Source organism: Molothrus aeneus, chromosome Z (assembly GCF_037042795.1).
Source record: "Molothrus aeneus isolate 106 chromosome Z, BPBGC_Maene_1.0, whole genome shotgun sequence".
In the NCBI taxonomy this organism is placed as follows: domain Eukaryota; kingdom Metazoa; phylum Chordata; class Aves; order Passeriformes; family Icteridae; genus Molothrus; species Molothrus aeneus.
Window position 1 is genome coordinate 60,434,332 of NC_089680.1, and position 14,600 is coordinate 60,448,931.

Here is a 14,600-nt window from a genome sequence, read left to right on the forward strand (position 1 = left end):
ATTGTAAACTCGGGCTCCAAAGGTTGGACTCTGCTTCTGTGGTTCCCTGTTTCAAAATGCAAAAGTTCTAGGGACATTTTCAAATTCCTTCAATATATATTTTTTGGAAAGTCACAGAAACTGTGATTATTATGAGGAAGTTGGGAAAAGCAGAGGCATAAAAAGTACTTAATTTCTGAAACAGAGAGGATGAGCAGAATTGGGCTTAATTGGAGGACACAAAATTCATATAAGATTCAGAATATTCAAAGAAAGTATTTTTCATGCTAAGGACAATGAAATATATGGGAAGCATGAAGTCTGCATCATATGAAACCTTTAGAGGAGTTTGCACAAACCTCTGTGTGAGAATGACAGGTAGAGACAAGCTTATAGCAGTGCAGAGGAGAGAGGATATGTCTCCTTTAGACTTCATGGTCTTATAATGCCTATTGAGAATTAGTATTCAGAAGCACCAAGAAAAATCATCCACAAAATAATCAGGAAGCAGGCTTTTAAATTAGATATATTTTCTTAATTACATACCGAGTCAGATTCATAGACTTTGAGAACCTGGTCTGTGGGCTCTGGGAACACATGTGTAAAACATGGACAGGAACAGTGCAAACTGCACTGACTCTCATGTGAGCAGGAGAAAGCCAGGACATGATTAAAATATGCCTTCCTATGTAATTTATCCAGGCTCTATCAGATATAAGACTACATAGTTTATCTTCCACAAAGTCTTTGGTGCCCACACTTTTCAGAAAGCTTTAGCAAGGACATATAGCCTTTGGATAGGGCATTCAAGATTCAGTGTCGACAACAACCACAGCATTCCACTGCTTGAATCCTCAGTTCTGCAGTGCAGATAGGAGATGCTGCCCTCCCTTTATATGGTGTTTGATAGTGAGTGTTCAGAAGGAACATCTGACCTTCAAACACCTTTGTTTAAGAAGAGGTTCTGCATCAGGAAGTGACTGCTAATTTAAGGTTGAACGCCACTGTTCATTGCACATGGCCACTGGACAACTCATGGGTGAGTTCTGGTGGTATGATCTCACTTTATCACATCTGATAAAGAAAAATACCAGTCAGCATGTGAAACCTCAAGAAAGGAAAAGTGCTGCACAAATGAGAGGAGACACTACAGGAGAAGCAGAATAGAACAAGGAGATTGGTCTTTTCCAACAGTTTGAAAATTTTCAGATTAAAATAATTACAGTTTTTTCCACATTAACAGCTGTAGCTGTTACCAGGACTCAGCACTTCATCAAATGGGATTAGGATGGAGAAGTGGTTTCTGCTCCACCCCACCTAACACACCACATCTTCAAGGACCGGTAGTCTCCACTGGGAGAGACACAGCCAGGAAAGGATGGAGAATTTCTTGCTAGGGCAGGCTGAAAGGAGCAGACCCTAGGGATGCACAGAAGAAAGACAGCTATACAAAAGATGACATGTAATATGAAGAAATTTTAATTTAAAAACTCTGCCTTCCAAGGAACAAAATGGACAGATGCTGCTACAGACCAGCTCAAACATTCCTATGGAACTAAGTCAAAAAAGAGAAATCAATGGCTTCCCACAGGCAGGATGGATGAATACGTTGAAGAAATATACACAGGAGAGGCTAGAAACATACAGTAATGGAGAAAACAGGTAGGTGTTTGGAATACTGCAATTTTTGAAGGAACAGATGCTCAAAGCTGTTCTCAGCATAACAGGGCTCTGTGAGAATTCATTTCACCCTGAGGAGGTCTGGATTGTGGGACCTGCACCTATGCAATACCTGTCTGGTCTCCTGCCATGATGCAAGAGAAAAAGATTCCTAAAGAAGGGATCCACATACACTTTCTGAGTAAAAAGTCACCTGAACTGAAATGCAGGAGAAAAATGTGGAGTCAAAACCTCTAGTGAACCAAGGGGCTTGAAGTTATATCTCCATAGCCTATGTAACTTGAAGGCAGGGAGAGAAGAGATGCAGAGAGTGCAAGGTGCATTTATAATAATTTATGCTTACATTATCCATCCATGGTTTGGGAGGCTTGGGAGTTGAGACTCTGCCTTATCTGAAACAGAGATATTTCTGTGGGAGTGTGACACTTCCAGGGGTATGAGTCATGAGCTTTTCAAAGAACATTCTGGCTCTACAGTTATGTGGATCTTGGAGGGGTATTATAATCTCAGATTATTGTATCAAATCTGATGTAAAAAAGCAAGACGTCAGACCTGTCTGAAAAATGACAGACAAATACTTTGAACTTCCTGTGTGCATGCTAGAAGAAATGAAATTTTGGGAACGAACTAAGTCTGGGTTACACTTAAGTGATGCATGGTATGGAGGAAGAAGTAAAAGTCAAAGAAGGAAAAGAAAGGAAGCCCATATGCTTGCTTTTGTTCATTCTGTAGAAATACTTTTGTTCATATCTTCTTTATTGTTTCAGCTATGATCATTTGGGAAAACATTCTAGGAAAATTACTAATACTGACTGATAAACAAAAAAAAATTCTTTGGAGTCAGTTCAATGATTTTATGCTGTCTCCTGAATTCAAAACTTTTTCACAAAAGAGTGACTGCTATTCTTAAGAAAGAAAATCTGGCCACTCTGCTCTTCATAAGTCTGTGTTACTGGGTATAGCAGCTGGTGGTGTAAGAAGTATGAAAAGATATACAAATGAAAACCTGGAGCATTATTTACAACAGATGTGGTAACAGTAGCTTTTTAAGAATCAGTATAAATAGATATAAGCACAACTAGTGAAAGCTTGGATCAATCATAATTCCATCCCCCTACATGCCCAGAGTTTCTGTTCATTATCAACCAGCCAAATACCATGTATTCCTTTCTGTCTAACTAAAGATGACCCCTTAAACAGGTTTCTTGCTGCTATGTTTGCATACGCTTACACAAGATAAAGTACTGCAGTAAAAAAGGAGTATTGTCCTAAATGCACTATATAGATTGAAATGCCTCTGATTGTGCGTAAGTGGTGAAAATAAATCAGAGTCATATCTGGACAAAGCTACACTTTGATATATGAAGAATCCTCATGGCTAAAAGTTTATAGTATGATTAAGTCTAAAATGTCAGCCAAGAAAAATGCATTTTGCAGGTGGGCCTAAATAGTTACAGTGTTGCTGTTAACTAACATGCCTAATTCCATTATAGGGTAGCTTCATGACCATAAATACCAAAAAGTAGTGTCAGTGTAAGTCATCCATTAAAAACCAGGTTTTTAAAGCAATACAGACAGTTTAAAAGGGCTTTACTTACCCCAGACAAGGACAATGTATCTCAGTGGAATGAAATACAGGATGATGGTGAACACAGAGAGGGCAACAATTGCCAGCCAGCTCAGGAATGGGACAGTCCAGTTGAATGTACTAAAGAGAAATTCACAAAAGTCAGGACTGAAGAAAAATTAACAAAAGTCAGAACTGAGGTAGGCCAACAAAGCCAATAAAAGAGGAAAGGACAGTGGGAGAAGTGTCAGTTTCCATCCGGAAGGACAAACTGAGTCTACTAATGAAAGCATGGATGCATTTGTCATTCATCAGGGAGAGCCTGGGCTTGGATCCAGTGTCAGTAGAAATGAAAGGAGGTCCTAGCTTTGCCCACTTGCCTGCTGAGTTTCACCTCTCCCAGCCCAGCAGTGCACATCTGCCAGGTGAATCACTGCTCTGCTTTTTGGAAATCTCAGTGCCTAACCCCAGTTTCAGCCCCAGGAAAAACCCACAGAGATCCTTACTCTCCAAATGTACTCGCACAGGCAATCTCCATTCCCTTCTCAACACCATGGTAGAGTAGGATACAATAGTTGTAAGAACTACTGCTAAGGCTTTCTTGTTTTATCTCCTCCCTATTCCACTTTAAGGATAGCACAAGGAGTTAAAGGCTGAACAGGGACATTCAGCTCTGTCTGAGGTACAGGCACACTCCTCAGCCAGGTGCCTTCCAGTTCTGGGGGAAAAGGAAAAGGCAAGTGCATGGCTATTGCAAAGGTGGAGACTCATACATGTGCATAAGAAGGAGAGGGCTGGGGGGGGGGGGGGGAAGAGGGCGTAGAAAAAGTCATGAAGACAGGGATAATGCAACAGCAGTGGTTGAGGGAAGAAATAAAAACCCCCTGGATGTCAAAATTTAAAAAAAATATAATTAAAAACCCCTGAAATAAGTAAAGGTTTTTTTTTCTATGAATAAAGGAAGAGAATTTCTGGGATCCCATCAGAGTTGCAGGATATTACCTTTCCAAAAAAAGTCACAGATAAAAACATCCTCACTAAGGGTCCCAGACTCTATTCTGATAAAACTCTGCCACATTCTGCAAAATTGAGGTGTGAGGGAGAGTTAATGGATCTTGGAAAGGGTGTTGTCGGTCTCCAACTCCTGCGTTCAATGAAGAGAGAAAGACCAGATGATAATTTTATACATACATACCATAGGAACGTTGGTTAAGGGGAGCCTGGCTTGGTGTATTTGTTCCGTGAAAGCACTGCCATCTCAAAAGTGTTGGATGACATTTATCCAGAAGATAATGTGGCTTTAAATCTAAATAGTTTAATGATTCACTTTAAAGTATTCCTACTAGCTACATTCTCAATCAATGTGATCACATAATTTTGGCTTCTCTAGATGAATAATTGCAATTACCTGAATTGCAAGCCATATTTTTCATTATGAGCTCTGGCTTCCTGTTTATTTGTCTTCTTTTTTCCTTGGCAATTTTGACATGTCTCCACTAGCATTATGTTAGTATCACTTAGTGTAGGATGCCTCCCTTTATCCTCAGGGGACACCTGCTCTTTTCCCCTTTTCTGTAGGCATTTGGGATGAACAGAAGGTTGAGGGTCTGCTCATGTTCCTGTGACTCGGCTTTGTGCAATCATCACAGACACACCATGATGTGTGGGAGCACTGGCTCCTCACTTAGCAAAGCTCCTTATGGGCTGTGTTAACACGGCATTCAGTACAGGTTTCCCATTATAGTTTTAGGAACAAATTACAAAGATTTATAGTCTCACTCAGTTTACAAAATTCTGTAGCTCTCATCTGGTATATAAAAGAACAAACCCTACCTCCAAAATGCACAATTAGAACTACTTAATCATCAAGACAACTTCCACGAATAGCCTTTTGATAAAGGACTTTTTTCAGAGACTGGTTCATTTTTCTAACTGGAGAACTTGTGTGATACAATATGCTTGCACCTGCCTCTCCTGCTGTGAATAAAGCCTGCCTGGAATTGTCCCTATGGGAACACTTTCCCAGGCTTTCCTATCAGGAACTTTGTTCTTAAACAAATAAATGGCAATGCCCATTTTGTCGAGAATGAACAGGACAGCCTTAGAGATGATCCTCAGGATTCCTGCAGACTGACCTCCACCCAAGGCATAGGTTTCCTAAAATTCACTTCCAAAAGTGAATTGGGTAGTGGTAAGATGCTCTCGGCTTTCAAGATGCAGAACACCAAGTCAATCCTTTCCATATTTTGCAGCTGAAGGTCTGGAACCTGTCTGACCTCAAGTAATAAACCTTGTGCTGCTGTCCATTGACCATGCCAGAAACACACCAATACATTTCCTGTAGTACATCTCAGAACCTCTCTTTTTAATGTCCAGATTTGTTGGCAATTTTTATATATTATGTATTAGGTGTTACAAATTACAAATACTCTAAAGGAAAGGTTTTGCTGACCAATAAATAAAACTTCTAGCAAGGGAACATATTTACATCCTTAAAATATGAAACTCCTATTCAATTCTGCTTATTTCCTTTATCAAAATTGCATTTTTTATTATTGCTTTTAAATAACAACCTCATAACAATATGCTCTTTCTCTTTTACTTAAAACCCTTACTTTTGATTTTTGTCCCAATTAATATAGTTCTAAACTCCAGAATTAATGTAAGAGAATTTCCACTGAGCGAGGGCCTCCATAGAGCAAAGTAAATATAGTTGAGTTTGAACGATGGACTCCCCTGGAAGAAGTAAGTAAAAATCTAACATATCTCTGCATGAAAAAAGATGTTAAAGAGTATTGGAGAGCAATCCAGCACCTGTGTCAGCACTTACTTCTTGATCCTCTCACCAAAGGAAGCAATTTCATCTAGGATATTCTGGACAGTGACACACACCTCCTGGATGGCATAAAGTCTATTCATAAATCCTTTCTTTTCACTGTCCTAAATAAAAGAATAGGAGTAGTTGAGTAAAAGAATTTCTGACTGTAGGAAAAGGATTGTGTAGCTATCAGTTAAGTTTCAAAAGGTCCTGTGTTACAGATTCATGTAAAAGAATTGGTAAAACCTGGCAATAAGACAACAATTTCTTGTCCTGTAAACAGTGCTTATTGCAACACATATGGTTTAGTATATATGCTGTGCTCCACACAATTTTGTCTGTCACTGCATTAGTTTCTAAACACATATTTGAATAAGCCAGGTCTCAAGGTTTTAAACATGCTGAAGGTGCCAATCTTGTATGTTGTGTGCTCTTTCAAGTGACAAGAGTCATAAGGTGGAATAAAGGCAGTTTTATTGAAATGCTGGTTCTTGAGCTGATGTAAGCAGAGGAAAATAATAAACATTTCTAGTGGAAAGCATTGAGCAAGAAACCAGAAAAACTCAGCTCCTATAGAAAGCTGTTCTTTTTCCCCCAGATATTTATCTCTAAATCTAAACATGTTGGCAGGATCAAATCCACTAACAATACTGTGTTAAATGGGATTAAAATGAAGTATCACCATGGAAAAAAAAATAGTTTCTCTTAATTTTTTTCCAGACCACAGACAGACAGAAGGTTATGTTCAGCATTTCCAATGGGTTGTTGCTGTATTACCCTAGCAAGTGTGAACATGATTATTGTTTTCTGAAAATAAGAAAGAAAATTTTGTACTCTGAGGACAATATTTCATTAACGAAGTTCAACTTTTTGTAATCACAAACCACATGATACAACGGTCTTTGTCATTGACTCCAAAGTTCAACATCTAAGAAATACATGTTGCATTTAATTTTTCTATTCTTCCTCTGATGCTGTAGCTATCAGACAGAATATTTGTTCACTCATTTTGTTGACATTTTTGCTATCTTAATAAATTAGATTGGGAAAAAACATAATTTATCATTTAATAGTTTCAACATCACTGGTTCACTGACAATGGTGGTGTCAAGATTACCTGTGAAGATGTTTGAAAGTATTTAGTTAGAGAATACAGGTTTTCTAAAAACCAACCACAAGAGAAGCAGACAGAGATGAGAAAACTACTTTCAGTGATTCAGTGCAATTTATAAACCAAGCACTTCAGAAAGAGCAAAACCACCAGTTTCTTAGGCAATGTGAAAGACCTTATATTTCACATAAGATTAATAATTATTATATCACAAAGAATTATTTTTGTTTTCTGAAAGTGACCATAATGGATCAGAACCAGTGATATCAACTCTATCCAGTGCTGCACAGCAACACAAAGCCATTTATGTAAGTTATTTCCTTAATCTTTACTGCATTCTTGAAGCCTTTGCAATGACGCCATTATTCTCCTCAGATATACAGCTTCTGAAGATGCGCATCATATATCCAGTGTGCTTCATTTGTCATCAGGAAATAGGCACTTGCTCTATTCCTTCATGTAAAACACATACTTCCAAGTATAATGTTCCCTTGTACAGCAGAAATGAACAATAAGCTATACAGGTATTTTTCTGCTTTCTAAATATGAAAATTGCCTCTTGCCTCTTCAGTTTTAAGAAGTTCTGTCCTCCATGTAAATTCAGTTTGGTTTATAATTAACTTGTGTGAAAAAAAGAACTATGTCACTCTAACAAAACCTGTATCATATCCAGAACTCAAGTGGTGTTACATTCAAAGGTCGTGAGGCTGTTTTAATTTTAAGTGTCTTACACAATAACATTGTACCTTTATTCATGTCATGATTTAGGAATGGCACTCTCCATTTAGTGCTCCACTGAGACTTTCCAAATCCTGCTGCTGCATGCTCACTCCCTCTCCCTCCCCACCCGCTACTGGAGGCACAAAAGATCGTGGTGGAGATAGAAATAATTTACTGGGAACAGCAATGAGATAAGGAAATGAACAACAACAATGACAATATCAAAAACAAAACTGTACAAAAGAGAGAGAGTGATTTACATGTGAAATGCTCACTACAGAGCCTGACCCGCCCACAGCCACACCACCACTGCCAGGCTCGAAGCCAGTGCCACACTTAGTCAACCTAAAGGAACCCCTCTTCCTGGAAGAGAATCCCTTTCTCCTGCCTCTAACAATGATCAGAGATGGTAGAAAATAACCTCTAGGTTCTAGCCACTCCCCCTCCTGGCTACTGCAAAAATTCATCCAGTCCTAGCCAGAACCAGACAATCCAAAAATATATCAGTTTTAAATCACTTCCCACAAATACCATGAAGATAGAACGAGACAGAGAAAGGATCACTATTTCCAACCCACTGCACCTTCTGAGCTTAAAGGAAATTTGTTGACATTCTCTGAGGCGTGATTAGACAAAACAGCACAGGAAAGAGGAGGCAGTCAGAAGAATCATGGTTCATCTTTGCTTAAACTATTCCAACTATTCCCACATGTCCCACAACTGTTAATTGTTTTTTATTTCCTGCTCCAAATATTTGTGTAAAAAATAAGCTGGACTAGGGAAAAACTGCACTTATTTTCTTCCAGTAAGATGCCATGTTATAAAATACAATACATGAGCTACCTAGAGTAAACCAAGGTTCTTAATAATTAATTTTTCAAACACTGCTGGCATTTCCTTTCCAGAGAAAGATGGTGTGAGAGACTGGAGGAGATTGGTGGCTTGAAACACTTCAGTTGCATGAATGGGATAAGGGGTAAGACAAGCCTTGCCCTGGTGAGGCAGTGAGTTGCTCCATCCACCCCTCCCCCAGAGCCTGTACTCTCCAGGGGGCACAGTGGATGCAATGTTCCAAACCTACCCCTGGACCCCCTAACCCAGCCCCAGAGTGGATACCAGATGTCCCACCTGGGGAAAGGGCCCAGGAAAGCCATATGGTACTCACGCTAGAGCATGAGGCAAGCACTTGACCACTGGAATCACCAGTGGTAGTCATATTTGTTCTTTTCTATATCTCTTCTGTCTTTCTCTTTGTTTTTTTTCATCCAATTACTTCTTCTTGAAATCTAAGTAACTTAAAATCAAATGGGTTGGAGTTTGTCAAGTCGGATGGACTTGGAGCTTGCTAAATTAATGCTTTGTGAAATGCTTTGTGTTGATTCAATGTTGCTTTAAACTTTTGCCAAAGATCCCTGATTTTCTGAAGTTGCCAGTAAAGTTTTGGTTGTTTTGACTCTTAAGGAATATTTTGTTGGCATTTCTCTTTTCTCATCTAACTCTGGGTAAAAGAAAAAAACAACCCATAAGCCTCTTTAAGGGACTCAGCAAGAGAGTCTGGGGCCTTGAATATGGGCTGTGACTGGAATTGACTGGAATCAGTTTCATCATTTGCATGACTACAACTGCCAATTTTGTGGGTATAATTGTCATTTAAATAGTAGATAAAATTTATAATACAAAGCTAACAAAGCTTAATACAAAGCTTTATTACTACTTCATTTGTGTGTTTTATTTGTTTGCAGTAGGCTTAAGGTATCTGAAAAGCAAGAGATTTGCTAGGGCTTGGTTGTGAACACAAACTGTGAAAGCAGAGTCAAATTGATACTGATAGTATGACCTGAATTTTAAAAAGGATATGAACCCAAAGTAAAGTCTGAGAAGATGTCCTACTCCTCTTTCACAGGAAATTGTAAAATAAAGATTGATATGCTGTTTGCTGAATAGTAATACTTAACATTTACATACTGATTTTCAGCCAGAACTGTATTTTTCTTTTGGCGAAACCAAAGCAAAACAAAGTAAATTACTAGCTCTAAACTATGTCAAGCTAATTTACACAAATCCCTAAATAAAATCCATGTTATGTGAGTCTTTTTATTCAACACACTGTTCTTCCAACTCCATGACAAAATAGGGTGATTTAGGAAAGGATTATACCTGTAATCCTAAACCTCTCTCCTCTCCAAGTGAAAGTGCATTTGAAAACCAAACATTTCAAATGACCAGGAAAGTGGGAGAAATAAATAAGCCAGACTCAAAAGTATACTCTGGTAAAGGTAATGGGTTTAAGCCAGAAACGGGGAAAGAAAAAAGAAAAAAAAGTTTTAAATACAGAGAATAAAACTCTGAACATTTTATGGTGGATAACTGTCCTACTAGTAACTTCTAATTTGGAGAGAAAGGCACAGATCATAAGAAGAGAGTTTTGAGAAAAAAAGGAAATGCTGAAGGGCAGGATACTGTCTCTTAAGAGTGGGGAATGTGGGGCAGTTCACTGCCCCACCAGGCAAGGCCTGACCCCTTCCCCTACACATGGGCATCCAAAAACACCTTGAACATCAACCTTTCTAGGCTCTGGCACCTGTGGCTGCAAAAGCAAAACTATAGCCCTTCTGCTATCAGTGAAGAACCCCTCTAATCATCTTTGACTTTTAGTAACAAGCCAAAAAATCTCTAATGCTTAAACAGAAACTTCTGTGAGAAACCTCTTCAGATTATTTCAACTAATAATTGGTGTCCAAAGTAAAGTCCATAAATAGGGACCCACATAACCCCTCAACAGGAGACTCTGGGCTCTAACACTGTGGCAGACTTCCTTTGTGGACTGATGAAATAGACCCAGAAGTAGTTGGTAGTTAATGCATTAGTCCTGTACTGGCAGGAGTCATTAGTACTGCCCAGAAAAACATACAGACACAGACCAGTAGGTTTATGGTGTAGCCCCTGCTCAAAACCCCACCTCAGTAATTACCTTCCAAAACCTAACCACTGCTGTGCTGTCTCTGAAGCCCACAAAGAAGAAGATAGTAAGCCAACACTGTTTCAGCTCTGGAGCCTTTGATCTCCTTAAAGTCTCCTGAATCTCTATCAAAAGGCCACAGATCTGGTGATGGACACCCAGTTAAGTTTTTATTTTTTCAAATGTGGGAGACAGAAATTCTGTTCACTTCTGGTGAGCAACACAAAGCACTCTGGGGAAAGGTTCGACTAGCGGAGAGGTGAAAAAACAATTCCTGTAACCAGGGAACAGGTTGCATGGCTGGCATGTGGTCGCCATGTGTGTGGGGCAGTGATTGCTTGGGGAGATGCATGGACACTGCAGATCAGAGAGCTGCAGAGAGCTGCTTGGGTAAAGGGACACGTGAACAGTGACACCGCAGTGCCAGGCAGCCAATGCACGCTGGGTTTGGTTAAGTTTAGAGCATAGAAAGGCTTGGTTTGCTGCAATAAACAATCTTCTTCAGAGCAAGCAAGAAAGTCTGTATGTCTTTGTTCCCCATTGCTACAATCAAATTCTCAGGTAAATAGAAGGACAGACAACCATGATGATATTGTTATCTTAAAGCTGACTGTGGAAGCAGGTCTTGAGGTAAAGCTGAATGGTCTACAGGGTCTGAAGAGGTGCATGATGTGACTTGAGACTGGCCTCTTCATTACATCCTGTAATGAGCTGAGAGAATCAGGTTATTTTAACTGTCTTTCCCCCTTGCAGGCTATCACTCACAGAGCAGCTTAACCACATTATTCTTCCCAATTCTTGAATTGAAAAGGTATGGAAAGACTCTTGGAGATATTAAACCTTCTCAGTGGAACCTTAATGATTCAGAAGTCCCCACCCTTTCAGTAAAACAGATTGTAACTCTTGAGACTTTCACCTATTTCAAACAGTGACAGATAGCATGTCCAGCATATCTTCTCTTTTCTGCATCAGCAAAATAGAAAACCTGCTTGGTACTCCTTCCACTCTGAAAAGGACCAGGTCTCCTTAAAGCACTGGCACCATTTCACCTCAGACATCAAATCCGTGGGTTATGTAGATAACCAGAAATGAGTTTTTAAACTTGGGTCTTCAACTTCACCCATATTACTTGGCACCACACCTTAAGTGGCCACATTTTTCAGATACTATCAGCTATCTACAAATGCTCAATACATCATCTTAAAAATCTTTGTGCTAGCACGTGTCTTTACGTGTGCATGGTGATGAGGTCTGAAAATTAGTCTCATGCCTAATTGGAAATCAGGCTGAGGATTATAAAATGTGGAGAAAACCACATAATAATGAAGAATAGAGTTTTACAGAGAGAAATTATATTTGTGGTCATGATTATTAAAAATAGAAGCCATAAACTGTTATTGACTAGTAAGAGTCCATATTTTAAACAGCAGACAATAGGAACAACAGAAATTATAGAAACATGAGGAAGAAAATACTGAAGACTCAGTAAAGAACTGTTAAATAGACTTTTTTCACCATTGCCCAGCCTTTGATAAGATCTGCAGTTGAAGACCTGGTGTGATAAGGGGCCATGAGCTTTGTCAGTGGCAGTGAATGCTGCTGGCCCTGCTGTCAAAGGTAAGTGAACTGCAGGGCCAGGCAACTATCACCTATCACGGGAATATCCCGTGAATACCGTGTCCATGGTCCCAAGCTGGAGTGGAGCTGCCCTGCTGCTGCCATAAAGCACCACTTAGCCTCTATATAAGTGAGTGCACACCAAGTTTGTCAGAGCCCTCCTCACCAAGAGACAAAGGAAGAAGGATCTTCACAGGATGCCATAGATTCTTGGTGGTAATTACCTACCTTTCTGTAGTTCTTTGCTTTTTCCTACTTTTCTGTTTTCTTGCTTGCTCTTTCTTTGATAGTGAGTAAATGTGTATTATAATTTTGATTATCAACATTTGACCTCCTTTGTGTCTTAATCTCATTTGGAGTATTTTGGAATCCTGCCCCTCCTTGTGTTTGCAGCTTAGGACACATTTCCAGATTGGGACAGACTCACTGTTTATGAAGACACACACCTGTGAGCATGAATTACCTGCTCTTAGCAGTGGGGTTGGACTAGATATATCCAGAGGTCCCTTCCAACCCTAAGAATTCTGTGAGTTTGTGTGTCTGTTCTTCTCAAACATTACTGAGAGTTTGAGAGTCGATAAAAATAATTTTGATAAAAATAATTGACTGAGAGTGGATAAAAATAATTTTGAACCTTCTGTGACTTTTTGGCAGTACCACCTATGTAATGAATTAGACTTTTTTCATGGACTACCGCAGAGCTAGAAGATAAATATAAAATTGGGGGAAACATGGCAAGAACTACAGTAATAATTCTAAAGAAAAAGAAGAGATTGCAAGCTTTCCAGAGTAAAGAAATAACACCGTGATGGCAATTATGTAAATTATGTTTAAATTGAGATTTTTGACTAGTACTCTTTATTTTCTCTTTCTTCCTATCACATTACACAGTGTTTCCCAGTGCTTTTTTTAAAACATGTTCCTTCCTGATCTGTCCTTCACTGCACATTTGAATAGTGTAAGGACAGCGCTCCAGATAAAAGGCAGAAACATGGATGCAATAGAGCCAGTTTATAGAGCAACGTGCAATTCCACCAAAAGGCCGTCCAGTGGGGAGAAACAAAAATTTAAATTTTCCTTTCATGATACCTTTCTGACTAATATGAGACTGACTCATAACCTTTATGAGGTATTTATTTAATATATACTCTAAGGAAATATATTACTTGAAAAGGGTGAAACCTTGTTTGTTCATGGTGATAGATTCAGGAGCAAAAGTCAACAAAAGGCACAAATTTTGTTTTGCCTTTCTTGGCCTTGTTTTGGAAAAAAACTCATAAAACTAAGGCGCTGTAGGGTTGAGCACTGGGGTGATTAGAATATACTCGATGAATGTGCTTTAGGTCAATGTTTTAAGTACCTGAAATTCTTCTTTTGGTTGTCTTTTTCTTCACCCCTTTGACTATGCTTAAAGAAGGGAAGACAGAATATCTTATTTTATGAGAGTCAGAACAGCACCGGAGCTTGACAATGATCTCATTAATACTTCTTTTGTACCCAGCCACATCAATGTAATCCAAAAGAGGCTAACACAGAAATCATGGTATATTGTGCATCAGCTGTTTGCAATAGTTAATTTAGTCAGAATACAGTCCTGGTATTCTACTAAAGAACAAACTTTGGCCATGATTTTACAGTTGAATTTGTAATTTCTAGTGGTTCTAATGTGTTTACCCTATGCTGAATGAAAACTGCAATTAATAAGGTAGTCATTAATGCAGCTCTTTAAGTTCTGTTATACAAATACGAGGGATGATAGAGACAAAAGTTAAATCTCAAGGGTCTAATAACCCTCAAAATGTAAGGAAAGAGCCTGCTAGTTTTATTGGAAAGAGTTATTTTAAATAAGAAGAACCTTGATATGCAAGAGCCTGGAAGAATGGTGCAATGAAAACAAGACCTACCAGCTAGCATAAAAATTCTGCATGCAGGTAGGGATGAAAGAAATAGGCAAAGAAACCAGAAAAGGAATGCTGAAAGACTGAGCTTAGCAAAACATCTGAATTGTTGAGATATTCTATAATCATTGCTTATCTAAATCACATACACACATTTTTGTTGTCCACTCATTATCTCTAAGATAATCAAAAATAATCATCAAAATAATACAGTACTCTGGTTTGAAAGTTAAAACTAGCCTGAAAATTTA

The 14,600-nt window shown here is 38.8% G+C and overlaps 1 protein-coding gene across 3 annotated transcripts in view; it reads right to left on the minus strand.

The window, feature by feature from the left end:
• MCTP1 (multiple C2 and transmembrane domain containing 1) overlaps positions 1-14,600 on the minus strand; it is a 207,104-nt gene that overhangs the window by 3,275 nt on the left and 189,229 nt on the right. For 2 of the 3 annotated variants that reach the window (XM_066569227.1, XM_066569226.1), the window contains 2 exons: positions 6,057-6,166; positions 3,258-3,367 (listed from right to left, as the gene is read on the minus strand). The exons of the other annotated variant lie outside the window; for it this stretch is intronic. In XM_066569227.1, the coding sequence (XP_066425324.1) occupies positions 3,258-3,367; positions 6,057-6,166 (220 nt within the window). The remainder of the gene's footprint in view (positions 1-3,257; positions 3,368-6,056; positions 6,167-14,600) is intronic. 3 annotated transcript variants of the gene reach the window in all.